We start from the raw sequence: 14086 nt of genomic DNA on the forward strand, positions 1-14086 counted from the left end.
TGTAAATACTAAGATTTTAGGCAAATGTGTTTTAAATTAAAGACATAACTTTTATTGTTACATGATCTATAAATTATTATAAGATTTGTCACTCATGCTTACAAAGCATATTTTAGCTCAATAGAATATGTTCACGATCTTATTAAACCTTAGGTAAATGTTAATTGGCTGATGATGCTCACAAGAAAGGAGCGAAACATGTAACATGTTAACAATTTAATAAGGATGTAAGTCTTCATTAATTTATTATGTATTGAATAGGTGGTATTTAATAAAATTATAATGATTTGTATCACATGTAGATCTTCAATACAGCCAAAAAAAAAAGAAATTTATAACCTGCAATAAGCAGTGTGTTCTGAGCTGTCAGTGGAGAGATGGCATGGAGCAACATCGGTAGACGAATAAGTTTGAGTGATGTCTTTAAAAGTAGGAAAGGTCACAATATGAAGATGAAGTTGGAATTCAAGAGGACAAAATGGGGGAAAGTATTCGTTTTTGGGAAGGGGGGTTAGGTATTGGAATAACTTACAGAGGGAAATGTTCAATAAATTTCAGATTTCTTTGCAATCACTTAAGAAAACGCTAGGAAAACAACAGATAGGGAACCTGAGTGACTGCCTGGAATCCAGATCAGTAGTGATTTATTGAAAGTAACTGTGTTGAACGCCTGGAATCTGATGTCTTGGAGCTCAAAAAGAGGTTCGAAAAGTATGATATGAAAACGAGAATTTCTAAGACTGAAGTGATGTCATGACGGAAAAAGACAATGTCAGACAGGGAATATGATCATTTCCAGATGTATTTTCCCAACATGGTAACATACTAACAAGGAACATTCATGATGTGCCTGGCAGTTATTTCTCATCTTTTATTTGTTTGTGTGTCCAACCCATGTCCCGTTTCTCTACAGGGTCGGATATGAGGTGAGATGAATCTGTCATGGCGGATTTAGGCATAAATAATCATTGATGACAGTAACACAAAGTTTAGTTGGCCTTATTGACTCGTTCTTGTTCGCCTCATCAACAAAATCTGTTCGTATATCTGAATGAACACATAGAGCCGAGAACCATTCCACCTGGAGCAACGTTCCCTGTTCAACATTTGGATGTATTCAATGGGAGAAGTTCACCAAATGTATTTGTGAGCGAGTTTTACTTGTCAACATTGATATGGTAAAACTTTGTGAATAGGGAGGGAGGAACCCAACATGATGTGACTTGCACGACGACGTAACACTACACAAGTGATATAGATGTTGTATACCATAGGGAATCTGAAATATTTGTCCCGAATGAGTTAAATTTATAATACCAATATAAATGGTCCATTATTGGACATTATAAATTTTCCAGCTAACTCAATCCTGGTTGCCAGCGTTTTGCCCCTGTGTGCTAAGTTGGGCTCGTCAGTTGGTACCTAGCACACCTACCAAGACGCATGGCTAGTGCATACCGACTTGGAGCCACCAGCAGTGCCAATGCAGTATGAGAGACTTTGTCTCATTACCAAAAATTGATGCCTGCTTGGTCATCAGATGATATAGATGTTGATTCCCATAGGGAACCTGAAATATTTGTCCCGAATGAGTAAATTTATAATACTAATATAAATGGTCCGTTATTGGACATTTTAAATTTTCCAGCTAACTAATTCCTGGTTGCTAGTGTTTTGCCCCCGTCTGCTAAGTTGGGCTCATCAGTTGGTACCTAGCACACCCACCAAGATGCATGGCTAGTGCGTACCGTGGAGGCCACTGCGTAGGCTACTTGGAGCCACTGGCAGTGCCAATGCAGTATGAGAGACTTTGTCTCATTACTAAAAATTGATTCCTGCTTATCATCAGATGATAAAAATTGATGCCTGCTTGGCCATCAGATGATATAGATGTTGATTCCCATAGGGAACCTGAAATATTTGTCCGGAATGAATATAAATTTATATATAAATATCCCACATTGTTCCATCTATATGATGGGTCGGCGAACGAAGCCTTTGTACATTTCTCCTTCTTCAATGTTTCCCAGTCCCCTCCTTGTTGCTGAATGTCGTTTTTCACCACGTCTGTATATCAACATTATCCTTAATTATCGTACATGCTTCGAGAGCCAATTACTCTCTTCTTCAGCGGTGCCAAAACATCAATTAATCTTTGGACTTGGTACAAATAGAACAATTATATATAAATCTTGAAATATTTAAAATATTTCTCTGTGTTTCACCTTTCACTTACTATGTCACTTATTACAGACTTTAAACTAGAAATTTTCAAATCATAAAAATAATAAAATCTATTAAATTAATCACTATATGCTATTTTTTTTTAAATCTGCTCTGCTCTTGCAACTTAAAAAGAAATAAAATGTTTCTTTGTGTCTAAATTTACATTTACTTTGTCATTTAGTAAAACATTTTAAAATAGAATAGTTTCCAATTCGTAAAATAAATAACACCTATTAAGTTAGACACTATGTTAAAATATTTTCTGCTCTCTTCTTGAAATTTTTTTTCTCCTTTCCTTAAGTCTGCTATATTGCTGAGACCTCACATAAATCGGAATTTCCTCCTCTTAATCCCGTCCGACCATGCTAGCCATTTTTACCTGTCCTATTCTTCAGTTTCAACTAAATTTATCCACGAATTAAAGTGACGTAACACTGCTGAACCAAACAATATTTCCTCCTTGCTGTCAATGACCTTACGGGGCGAACTGCTACTATGCTGCCGGTTATGTAATGACCATGCTAGCCATTTTACTGTCAAATTCTTCAGTTCAATTGGTTACCAAATTTACCCACGAATGAAATATTATTGCACTAGTCTGAATAAACAAAACATGTTCTTGCTCTCTGCTGTCAATGACCAAGGTCACTGGTCACGTTGGCATGAACATCCACCCAACAACGCTCACTTGGTTCAAGATACAACAAAGAAGGTTGAAGGATTCCAACTGCCGCGTCAAACCTGGTCGAAGCTGAACTGAATTAGAACGGGTCAAAGGAGATGTGGTTACATGTTGAAGAAATGGGGTTTCCGTTCATCTGCTGACTGCGACTGTGGAACGGAGGAGCAGACAATGGAACACATTGTTAAGGAGTGCCCACTTAGAGCATTTAACGGTGATCTGAGGCTTCTACACCAAGTGACTCCGAGTGCTCTGGACTGGTTGTCAAATTTGGACATTTTCATTTGATATTAGATTTTTTGTGTACTTGTAAAGCCATACGATATATAGATATATACACACTAGCTGATGTACCCGTGCTTCGCTACGGGATTCTCAGAAAGACTGACTTTGTGGTTTTCCTAACTGAACTCAATATAGGTCATTACAAAAACGTCAGTAGGAATGTAGGGATTAAAAGCTATATTATCATATAAAATACTCGATCAAATGAAAAACTGTACATTTTCTCACTTTTAACGAACAGTACTACGGTGTCGATCTAACAGTCCAAAGTTCCAGAGCTGGAATGACCAGACCGCAGACAGCCGTGAACACTTCTCTACCATTATTCCGTTAAATATGCACACTTCTCATTCCAGTCAGTGCCTCAGAGTAGGGATTGAATAGCTCAAACGCTACTTTGAACCTGTGTGTTACGTACCAATAGTATCAGAAAGTTTATGAAACAGAGGATTGGCATGCTAAAAAAGAAAGTTACCTAATTCCCCAGCTACTTCTCACCAATATTTAGGCAGATTGTTACACTCGTATGACTGGACGAGTTGCCCGTGGGGTTAGGGGCATGCAGCTTTGAGCTTGCATCCGGGAGATAGTGGATTCGAACCCCACTGTCGGCAGCCTTGAAGATGTTAATCTGTGGATTCCCATTTTCACACCAGGCAAATGCTGGGGCTATACCTTAATTAAAGCCAAGGCCGTGGTGTAGGGGGCAACGCGTCCGCCTGTCCCCCAGCAGCCTCGGGTTCGATTCCCCGCCGGGTCAGGGGTTTTTAATTGTAAATGATTAATATCCCTGGCCTGGGGACTGGGTGTTTATGCCGTCCTTAACGTTCCTTTCCTCACATTCAACACTCTACACTTCCACAGTTCCAATTACGCACATGTTCATAACATATGGTGTAAAGATCTCTATAGGTCGACGCCCCGAACAAATAGTATTTTTTTTAAAAGGCCAAGGCCACTTCCTTCACATGCATAGCCCTTTCCTATCCCATTGTCGTCTTAAGACCTAACTGTGTCTGTGCGACGTAAGGCAAATTTACAAAAATACTCCATACGCAGCAGTAATCCAGTCTATCGGAGAAGAGTGGCAACAGAAAACAAAGCACATCACAACAAACAATGTTCAATGTAATGTTATTGTTGATCAATTTTATGAGCTTTCTATATTGTAGGCCTTCACATTTAGTTTTCTTTCGATTCTGTGATCTTAGGGCATCTTATAAAATTATATATAGCGTAGACTGTAGTTCCTTATTCTTTGACTTTACATACCGATTTTCATTACGTCCTGTCTACTCATTTTCTTGTGACTCGGCGCTGATAAGAACTTAGTGACAAAAATCCAAATTCATGAATATCTCTGATCATATTCGGTATGGTAACAATGTATAAGACATAAATGATCGGAAATACAATACTATATAACTTTAGTTATGTATTATTTATCTGTACGACCACTAATAACGTAATTATTTGGGAATTAAATCTTAGGCACACCCCTAAACTACCATTTCATTCAGCGTGAGTAAAATTATTTATGGCCTAGATTATAGCGACTTATTCTCCGACTTTGCATACCGATTTTCATTAAGATAGGACCACCAACAACATAAATATTTGAGAATTCCATTGTTTGTTTTTTTTTGCTATTTGCTTTACGTCGCACCGACACAGATATGTCTTACGGCGACGATGGGATAGGGAAGGCCTAGGAATTGGAAGGAAGCGGCCGTGGCCTTAATAAAGGTACAGCCCCGGCATTTGCCTGGTGTGAAAATGGGAAACCACGGAAAACCATCTTCAGGGCTGCCGACAGTGGGGCTCGAACCCACTATCTCCCGATTACTGGATACTGGCCGCACTTAAGCGACTGCAGCTATCGAGCTCGGTGAGAATTCCATTGTAGACATTCGCCTAAACTACCATTTTTCTCAGCGTGAATACAATTATTTATGGCCTAGAATGTAGCAACGTATTCCTCGACTTCCCCTGCCGATTTTCGTTAAGATACGACCATTAATAACAAAGATTTGAGAATTAAATTGTAGGCCTTCCCCTAAACTACCATTTCACTCAGCGTGAGTAAAAGTAATTATGGCCTAGATTATAGCGACTTATTCCCTGACCTTGTATACCGATTTTCATTAAGATATGGTCACTAATAACATAAATATTTGAGAATTAAATTTTAGGCCTTCCCCTAAACTACCATTTCAGTCAGCGTGAATAAAATTATTTATGGCCTAGATTGTAGCGACTTATTACCCGACTTTGTGTACCGATTTTCATTAAATTCTCTTTGGGCGTTTCCTCGTGATGCGTGTACATACATACAGACAGACAGAAATTACGAAAAGTGAAAAGTGCATTTCCTTGTTACTGTGGGCACGACTGATACAGAAATACCATCCTTTTTAAATTCTGAGCAATGTACAGACAAAACTCTTATTTTATATATATAGATAGCCCGGCACTTTGCAGGTGTTCTTTTAAGTGAAACTCTATTGAGGTGCAGATAGGTCAAAATTACAGTCGGTGTTATTTTGTAAGAAAAAGGTCAGTTCATGGAGGACACTGCAGACTTTATTGAACAGGAGTGAAAGCTGTGTGGTGCAGGATATCTTATTCATGAGTTAAAATAAGACATGAAAGTAGGTAGCGAGAATAATTGCTGGTATAAACTGGGTGGAATAAAGGCAGGAGAGTACTTGGAATGGGGAGATAAAGGCTAAATTTGCAATAAACTGGATGGATGAAGTTGTATGCTTAAGCTGTCTTCAGTGATGGAGAGGAAGATTAGTTACTTGGAAGACCATAAAGGGTAAGAGAAGTAGAAGGAGACCAAGAAGATGGTCAAGATACGTGGAACTAAATAAGGCTGGAGAGCTCGTTACAATTGTGGAGGTGCATATTACTTGTGAAACTTTTAGTGATACCTGGACTCCCTAGTGCTGAATCGGTAGACCTCGGCAATCTTCGAGATTCGTATTGGCAACCTTTGATACACAAACTATGAACCGCCATGAGAAATCTGGTGTAGACTTTACGTACTAGTACTGTTGTTGACACAGCAAAGCCAAAATATAAAATTCATGCTAGGAACAAGATTCGCATAGAGAAATTTTATGTAATGTGTGTGTGACACAGTTGTTGGCTTAAGATAGTACGGGTTTAGAAAATTCCTATCAATCAATCATACCATTGATTCAATTCAGGTTTCATTTCCATTCAGTTGGCAGTATTACTGGAACCGGGCTAGCTCCCTCTTTATTCCTCACCCCTGTACAAGGAAGTACTGTATTACTAAAAGTTCTGCGAGCACTGATTCTTCCAAATTGAATGCTGAAGGGCACAATATCTATATCTATATATATATAAAATAAGAGTTTTGTCTGTACATTGCTCAGAATTTGAAAACAATGGTATTTCTGAATCGGTCATGTCCACAGCAACAAGGAAATGCACTTTTTACTTTTCTGTAATTTCTATTCTGTGTGTCTGTACGTATGTACATGCATCACTAGAAAACGGCTAAAGAGAATTTAATGAAAATCGGTATGCAAAGTCGGGGAATAAGTCGCTACAATCCAGGCTATGTATAATTTTATTCACGCTGAGTAAAATGGTAGTTTAGGGGAAGGCCAAACATTTAATTCTTAAATATTTACATTATATTGGTATGTATAGTCGGAGGATAGCCACTACAATCTAGGCTATAAATCATTTTATTCACGCTAAGTGAAATGGTAGTTTAGGGGAAGGCCTAAAATTTAATTATCAAATACAGTATTTATATTACGAGGATTGGGGCAAAAGTCATGGCAACTATTTTTTTTCCTTGTAGATATGTGAATGGATCACAAACGAATATGTGTTGTGTGGAAGTTCTGCAGGCATAGTGTGTATGCAGGACAACAGATGGCTCTGTGATAGCTGGTCGTAGCGCAGTGAGGGCTGTGTGAAATCAGTCAGTTGGTGAGTGTTGTGCGAATGGAAGTAACCCGTGTTGAAAAGCACGCTTACATCAAAATAGCCATTCTCTGAGGGAGAAATGTGATGGAATGTCATAGTGAATTAGTGGAAGCCCTTGGGAATAATGCCCTACCATACCGTACAGTAGCACGGTGGGTAGGAAAGTTTCAGCAAGGATGTGTGTCAACCACTGATGAGCAACGTTCGGGATGACCTGTTAGTGTGCGGACCGACGTGGCATGTGCCATCATCGAGCAGCTCCTGGATGAAGACGGATGATGGACGCTACTGGAGTTACAGAGGGCAAGTGGCATCAAGAAACGCACCATCCACAGGTTATTGCATAATGAACTGCAACTGTGCAAAATCGCATCACGGTGGGTACCGCATGCTCTGACGGAAGTTCATAGGTGGGTGCGCTATGCAATATGCTCCGACCACCTTGCACGCCGGCAACAGGGTGGCGATCAATTCTTGTCACGAATAATCGCCATCGATTAATTTTGGGCCAGGGCATACGAACCCAAACTCAAGCGTCAGTCCGCGGAGTGGCGACATGCTGGATCACCAAGGAGGCAGAAGGTCCGTCAGAATCCTTCCCCAGTTAAATGGATGGTGATCGTCGCGTATGACGTCAGGGTGTCCTTGTTTGCCACTTTGTTCCACGTGGTAGAACAGTAATCGCACAGTACTTCAGGGACTTCCTGGTGCGGCAGGTACGACGTGGCGTTCGGGAGAAACGTCCGGATCTTGTGGACAGTGCAATAATCCTGTACTCAAATGCAAAACCACATAAAGCAGAGTGTGTAGGCCAGCTACTGTGACGTTGGGGATGGGAAGAATTGGAGCACCCACCGTACTCTCCCAACATTTCACTCTGTTGACTTTGATCTCATTCGAAAGATTAAGGAACCACTATGTGGTAGGCAGTATGCAACACGAGAGGACGTTGTTAATGCTGAGCGTCAACAGGTGACCCGATTCACATATGGTGCGGCAAATGCTGAGGCAAATGGTATTCAGCGCCTCCCACATCATTGGCAGCGTGTGGTGTCAGTTGCAGGGTACTACTTTGAGGGTCTTTAGGCCCAGGTTTGTCATGTCAACTTTATGTGTACTGTGTTGTCATTCTTTTGCACCGGGAAGGCCATATTGCCCTGTATACTACCGTAATAAATTAGTGTGTAACGATATTTCAGTGCTATTCATTGTCCATACATGTAGTTAACACCTTGTCCTTTTGTCTGAATATGTCACATTTTCCAACCCGACTGGTATCTTCAAGAAGAAAAAAAAAAAATAGTTGCCATGACTTTTGCCCCAGCCCTCGTATTAGTGGTCGTATCGATAAATACTACATAACCAAAGTTATATAGAATTAAATTTCCGACAATTTATGTCTTATACATTGTTACCGTACCGGCTATGATAACACAGATATTCATGAATTTGTAATTTTGTTGCTAAGTTCATATCAACACAGAGCCACGAGTAAATGGGTTAACAGAATTTAATGAAAATCGGTATGCAGCCAGAGAATAAGAAACAACAGTCTATGCTATAAACAAATTTATTCACCCTGGATGAAATTGTTGTTTAGGGGAAGGAGCCTAAAATATAAGTTTTAAATACCTATGTTATTGGTCCTATCAAAAAGTATTACATAACAAAAGTTATAGAGAATTCAATTTCCGATCATTTATGTTTTATTCAGTTTTACCATACCGACCATGGTAAGAGTGGTATTTCAGAGTCGGAAGAAAACTAAATGTGATGGCCTACAATATCGAAAGCGCATAACATTGATCAACAGTAACATTACATTGACCATTGTTTGTTGTGATGTTCTTTGTCTCTTATGCTGCTTCTCCACTCCGATAGATGGGATAACGCGCTGTTTTGAATGAGCAGTGTGCATACTTAAGGCAGAGGCTTACTTAGTAGTAGTAGTAGTTGGCCTGGTCTAGAATAACAATTTCTGCCTATTCCAAATTATAGCAACACAATTCAGTAAATAACTCAAAATTCACCTCTGAAAAGAGCCGTTTAAGAAAAGCTTCTTCCTCTTCACTTTTATTAAATTCGGCATTCATTTTATTCCAAATTAGCAGTGAAGAGGGGGTTTCTCCTCTGGCTTGGAGGAAAAATTTGCCTCCAATTCTGATAGATTTTGCCGCCGCCTGTGTAGTGAATTAAGATTTTCCGACTCATCGGGTACTCCTAGGATACAGATTAGTAAAAGGGCATAGTTTTTGCCCTGGGAGTCTCCACTATTCAATCCCCTCCCCACCGAAACAAGACGAAGAGTGTTCACGGATCATGGCATTCTGCGGCTTTGATCGTTCCAGCTCGTGAACTTTGGACTGTTAAATTGCAGCATAGTCCTGTTTGTTAAAAGTGAGAAAATGTGTGGTTTTTCATTTGATCGAGTATTTCATATGAAAGCATTGCATTTAATTGCGCCATTCCTACTGACTACATAAAATCAGCTTCATTGTCCATATCGCACTTTAACAGATTCCCAACTAAGTATTTTTTTATTTTCAACCTTGTTGATACATTAATTGCTTAAGGCAACTTACTGGTTAAAAGTGGTACATGTTTTGTATATTATTATTGAGAGCTTCTCATGCGTTGATACTTTGTCAGTATATGAATTTTTAATCTAAACAGTGTTATGTGGCTGAAGATGTTAATAATATACGAAACATGTTCCACCTTTAACCAGTAAGTTGCCTTAAGCAATTAATGTATTGACAAGGTTGAAAATAAAAAATACTTATTTGTGAATTCCTACTGATGTCATTGTAATGGCGTATGTTCATTTCAGTTGGGAAAACCACTAAGGCAGTCTTTCTGAGGATGTAAAAATGCAAGTGGAGAGTGAGTGTCTACCATTATAATGAAAATTCCCCAACCTCATTGTGACTGATGGTAGGCATGCGGGCCTACCATTAAATTGAAAATTCCCTAACTCAGTCTTCATATGAGAAAAGACGTTTGGTGACTTCCCTTCGCGTTTCTAGGGTAACGTTAAGAGCTATGCAATTTAATACAATCATGTTCACAATGCGTACACTACCTAACCTAGAATTCTGTATACAATGTAAAATTCCGTAGCGAAGCATGGGTACATCAGCTTGTTCTGTAATAAAGATTTAACTTATGACCACCCTTCATCCTCAGAACTGCATGTACTCGGCGAGACATTCAATGAGGTAGGTGGAGATATCCAGCATCAGTTGTTGTACACTGCAGGGCGATGGTGTTGAAGCAAGAATGTTCATATTGGGGCAATGTTGGTGTTACGGGGTTAAAGCTGACCTTCACTCTCCTGGCATATGGCATGGCACGTTGACCTGTTCAAAGTGGCTATCTTCATCAGTGAACACTGTTGACTTGGTTCCCGTTAATGTCTAGATACCAGATAGTTGTTAGGACTGGTGTTCAGGAATAATGGGCCCCTTTGTGTCTCATGAAAACGTCCAAATCCTCCACTAACCATGCAACCCTGTGCCATAGTCTCCGATGAAAATTGGTGTACATGCGCTCGGCTGTCGACGTGTTGAAACAGGAATCTGGACTCATCGGACCAGTTGGACCTTTCCTTCTCCAATCATTCACTGTTCAGTGGTGGTCATTTTGTGCCCACCTCATGCTGCTTTTTATTGAGTGAAGTCAGTATTTGGGTACGACTGGGTCGTCGACTCTGCATTCCCATGCACAGCCGTGTTCGGTGAAACATTGGCCTGGTCATCACTGTTGTACCTGTCTGTTATTTCTTGAACTGTGGCATTGCAGTCATTCCAAACAAAGAATGACAGTCTCCACTGGCATCAATCAGCCATGGCTGGACTATGTGTCATCGTTTGCCCATTGTTGCATCACATTCCATACCTGCTCACGACAATTGCACAGGAGCAGCCAACGAGCCACGCACCGAGCCATCACAGTTTGTCCTCCATCAAACTTGGAGATCGATCACTTTTCCCATTGTCACGTGGGAGTCGCTACTGACACTAAATCTGTAGACCTGCCCTATATACAAAGGGTGTTCAAAAAAGAACCAAACTTCTGCTGTAACATCTTTATCACTTACTGTGCAATGTTTTAAGTACTGTCCTCCTCAAAGTAGTCCCCTCTGCTGGCAATACACCATTTCCGTAATTTCTTCTATTTTTGGAAAGCTTCGTGGAATGCACTTTTTGGAGTGGCACGTGTTGTCCTGAAACTCCTCAATGGTTTGGTTGCAGTATCATAGCAATAAACTTGCATCTCATTGCCTGTTATGAGGTTTTTAAGGAAGTTCCATTGTCATTGGCAGTGGCAAACAGTTCCTGGCTGATTTCAACACGGGTCTGTTTCTGATTTTCTGTCCACAAATATGGCATGAATTCTGAACTGACAGGATGCATCTCAAGTTTGTCACTCTAAATTTGATTGAAATGTCTCTGTGAAAGTTTTGTCAAGTTTGTTGCAAAATTTCACACACACACACACCCGTGCACGCAATCTCTCTCTCTCATTGTCACTTCAACACTAATCCGACGAACAACTTGTGTACATGCTCGCTTCACTGACTATAGCTCGCCAACTAATGGTCAGACTGAGGCAGTTTGTTGTCCAAACCTGCCACTACATGCGCTCCCTTTGCCGATTGGCACCCTATTCCAAAAGTTCGGTTTCTTCTTGAACACACTTCGTATACCGGCCTTTTCTCCTTGCTCCAGGGGCGCTAAATGTTCCTGGGCTGGGTGTTTATAATGCAGTGGTTCATCAATGTTTATTGAGAAAGGTAGAAAAGCCTCATTGAAGTCTCATTAACTTTTATTACAGGTCATCACTAAGTACAATGTTCCGTTTATTTCAGAAATCATGGATCGAGGTAAGACTTCCCAGGGCAGAGGCGGAAAGAGCAAGACCCCTCAGTATCCTGCTGATATATTTGCCTTGGGCACAAAGTCAGCCCGTTTGGAGCCCACAGACTCCAAACGACCTCCTGGTGTAGTCCATGGCAAGCCCAGTACAAGTCATGCCTTACCAGGTAAGTTTTCTTAGTGTGTATAGCATATTGACTTGATGCGATATCCCATTTAGTGTTTACATTGGGACAAATTATTTCGCACCTATAGTTTTATATTTGTAAGAAAGAACACGACGGATTTGGCAGGGGAGAATAAAATGGGTACTCGCTGTTCTGTCTTCTCACTTGTACCTGAAGCTATAGGATTTTCATATTTCTTTTAATTACTTTGTTTTTTCTTTGCAGAATATTTGAACATTGTATAAAATCTTTCAGCTCTGAAAAAAGATGAGTTTACTAATTTCTTTGGAGGCGTTTTTATTTCATAAAGAGCTGTAGTTTCGTTAACCAACGCAGCAGAATCGCAGAGAGACAAGATAACAGTTCACTGCTCATGAGTAACCGTGACACATTTGCTAAGACAATTTATTAGTGTTATGCAAATACATGACTGTACCACTTGCTGTGAGTGTTATGAGTAGTTCCCCTTGCTGCACTCATCCAGTGACTAATAATTGTTTGTGGTTATTCAGTAAACATGTGTATTGATCAGTAGAATTTGGAAGATGATATTGGTTTAGAACATCTGTCTCTTGATTTGGACAGGCACAGACCGTAAACGAGATGCAATCGCTGGGCCCCTGTCCTCCACTATTGTACCTGCCAAAAAGTCCAAACCATCAGGTTCTCTCATACTGGGCCGTGGAGGTGGTAGTGGTGCTGCAGAGGCGTGGGAGATGGTAGCAGAGGATTGCGACCCAGCAGACTTGGTACCAGCTGTTCTTGAAGCTAGTGACCTGGATGAAGCTGACAAAGTGGTAAGAAATGCTCACTTCTCTGTTTCTGTATACATAACATAGGAACATTAAATTGAAGATGGGAGACATCATCTCTGCTCAACAGTACCAGTTCTTCACAGCCCCAGCAAGCCTGTTACAGCTTCCCATCTTCATAATCAGGAGCCATCTGGACTCTTAGGGCTGATTGCAGAAACAATGACTAGTTTTAAACTTTAGACAACGTCTAAGTTGTGCACAATCTTCCATTGCATAAACGTTGTTCAGCCGGTGTTTAGCTAGACGTCGTTTAAAGTTTCAATATTGATTCGAAAATTGAAATAGAAGTCTCTTCCGTGCAAAATAAATCAACTCTTTGCTTGTCGCATCCAATGAAATTCGTTGGTGCGCACGCCAAACGTTAGTCAGCTGTCTTCCTCCTACACATTACTCAAATATGGCCAAACATGAGCATAACTTGCCCACAGATAAGAATATTGCTTACGGTGGATATTAAATCCCATATTATCGACACGCCACCGTACAAGGAGGTGTAGCTTTGAATTTGTGTTGATATGGCGAGTGTAATCGAAATAGCTTCAGCGATGGGAAGATGAAACTGTGTAACTGAATGAGTTGTATGGGTCAAATAGATGTAGCTTGCATTCTGGAGGTCGTAGGTTCGAAATGCACAATCGGCAGCCTTGAAGATTGTTTTCCATAGTTTCCCCATGTTTACACCAGGCAAATACCGAGGCTATTATTATAGCCACGGCTCTTGTTTCCCAGTCCTTGCCGAAAACTTATCAGAATTAGTGTGACGATTAGGTAAAGAAAAATCACGCACACAACCTGCTTTTTAGTTCTCGCTATTATGTGTGCTTACTTACCGGTTGATGCACAGTATGTGATAGCCCTCTGACGATCGGGATGTATAATTCCATGGAAATTACCCCATGTGTAATAAAATATATTAGTTGCCAAGAATTGTAGTCAAGTTAAGTTACCGTGTGTCAGTCTCAAGAAACAAGTCCCTTATATTGTCCCTTGAAAAGTGAAATTGTATTTTAAACTGTACCTCCCTGTACATTTCAAATGAATTGCTGCGATTTCGCAGCATCC

General features: G+C 40.3%; 1 protein-coding gene across 2 annotated transcripts in view; it reads left to right on the forward strand.

The window, feature by feature from the left end:
* Positions 1-14086, forward strand: part of IntS1 (integrator complex subunit 1) — a 480230-nt gene that overhangs the window by 12339 nt on the left and 453805 nt on the right. For both annotated transcript variants that reach the window (XM_067153509.2, XM_067153510.2), the window contains exons 2-3: positions 12036-12209; positions 12795-13006. In XM_067153509.2, the coding sequence (XP_067009610.2) occupies positions 12041-12209; positions 12795-13006 (381 nt within the window). In that variant the 5' untranslated portion in view covers positions 12036-12040. The remainder of the gene's footprint in view (positions 1-12035; positions 12210-12794; positions 13007-14086) is intronic.

The sequence above is a fragment of the Anabrus simplex genome, chromosome 9 (genome assembly GCF_040414725.1).
Source record: "Anabrus simplex isolate iqAnaSimp1 chromosome 9, ASM4041472v1, whole genome shotgun sequence".
Taxonomy (NCBI): domain Eukaryota; kingdom Metazoa; phylum Arthropoda; class Insecta; order Orthoptera; family Tettigoniidae; genus Anabrus; species Anabrus simplex.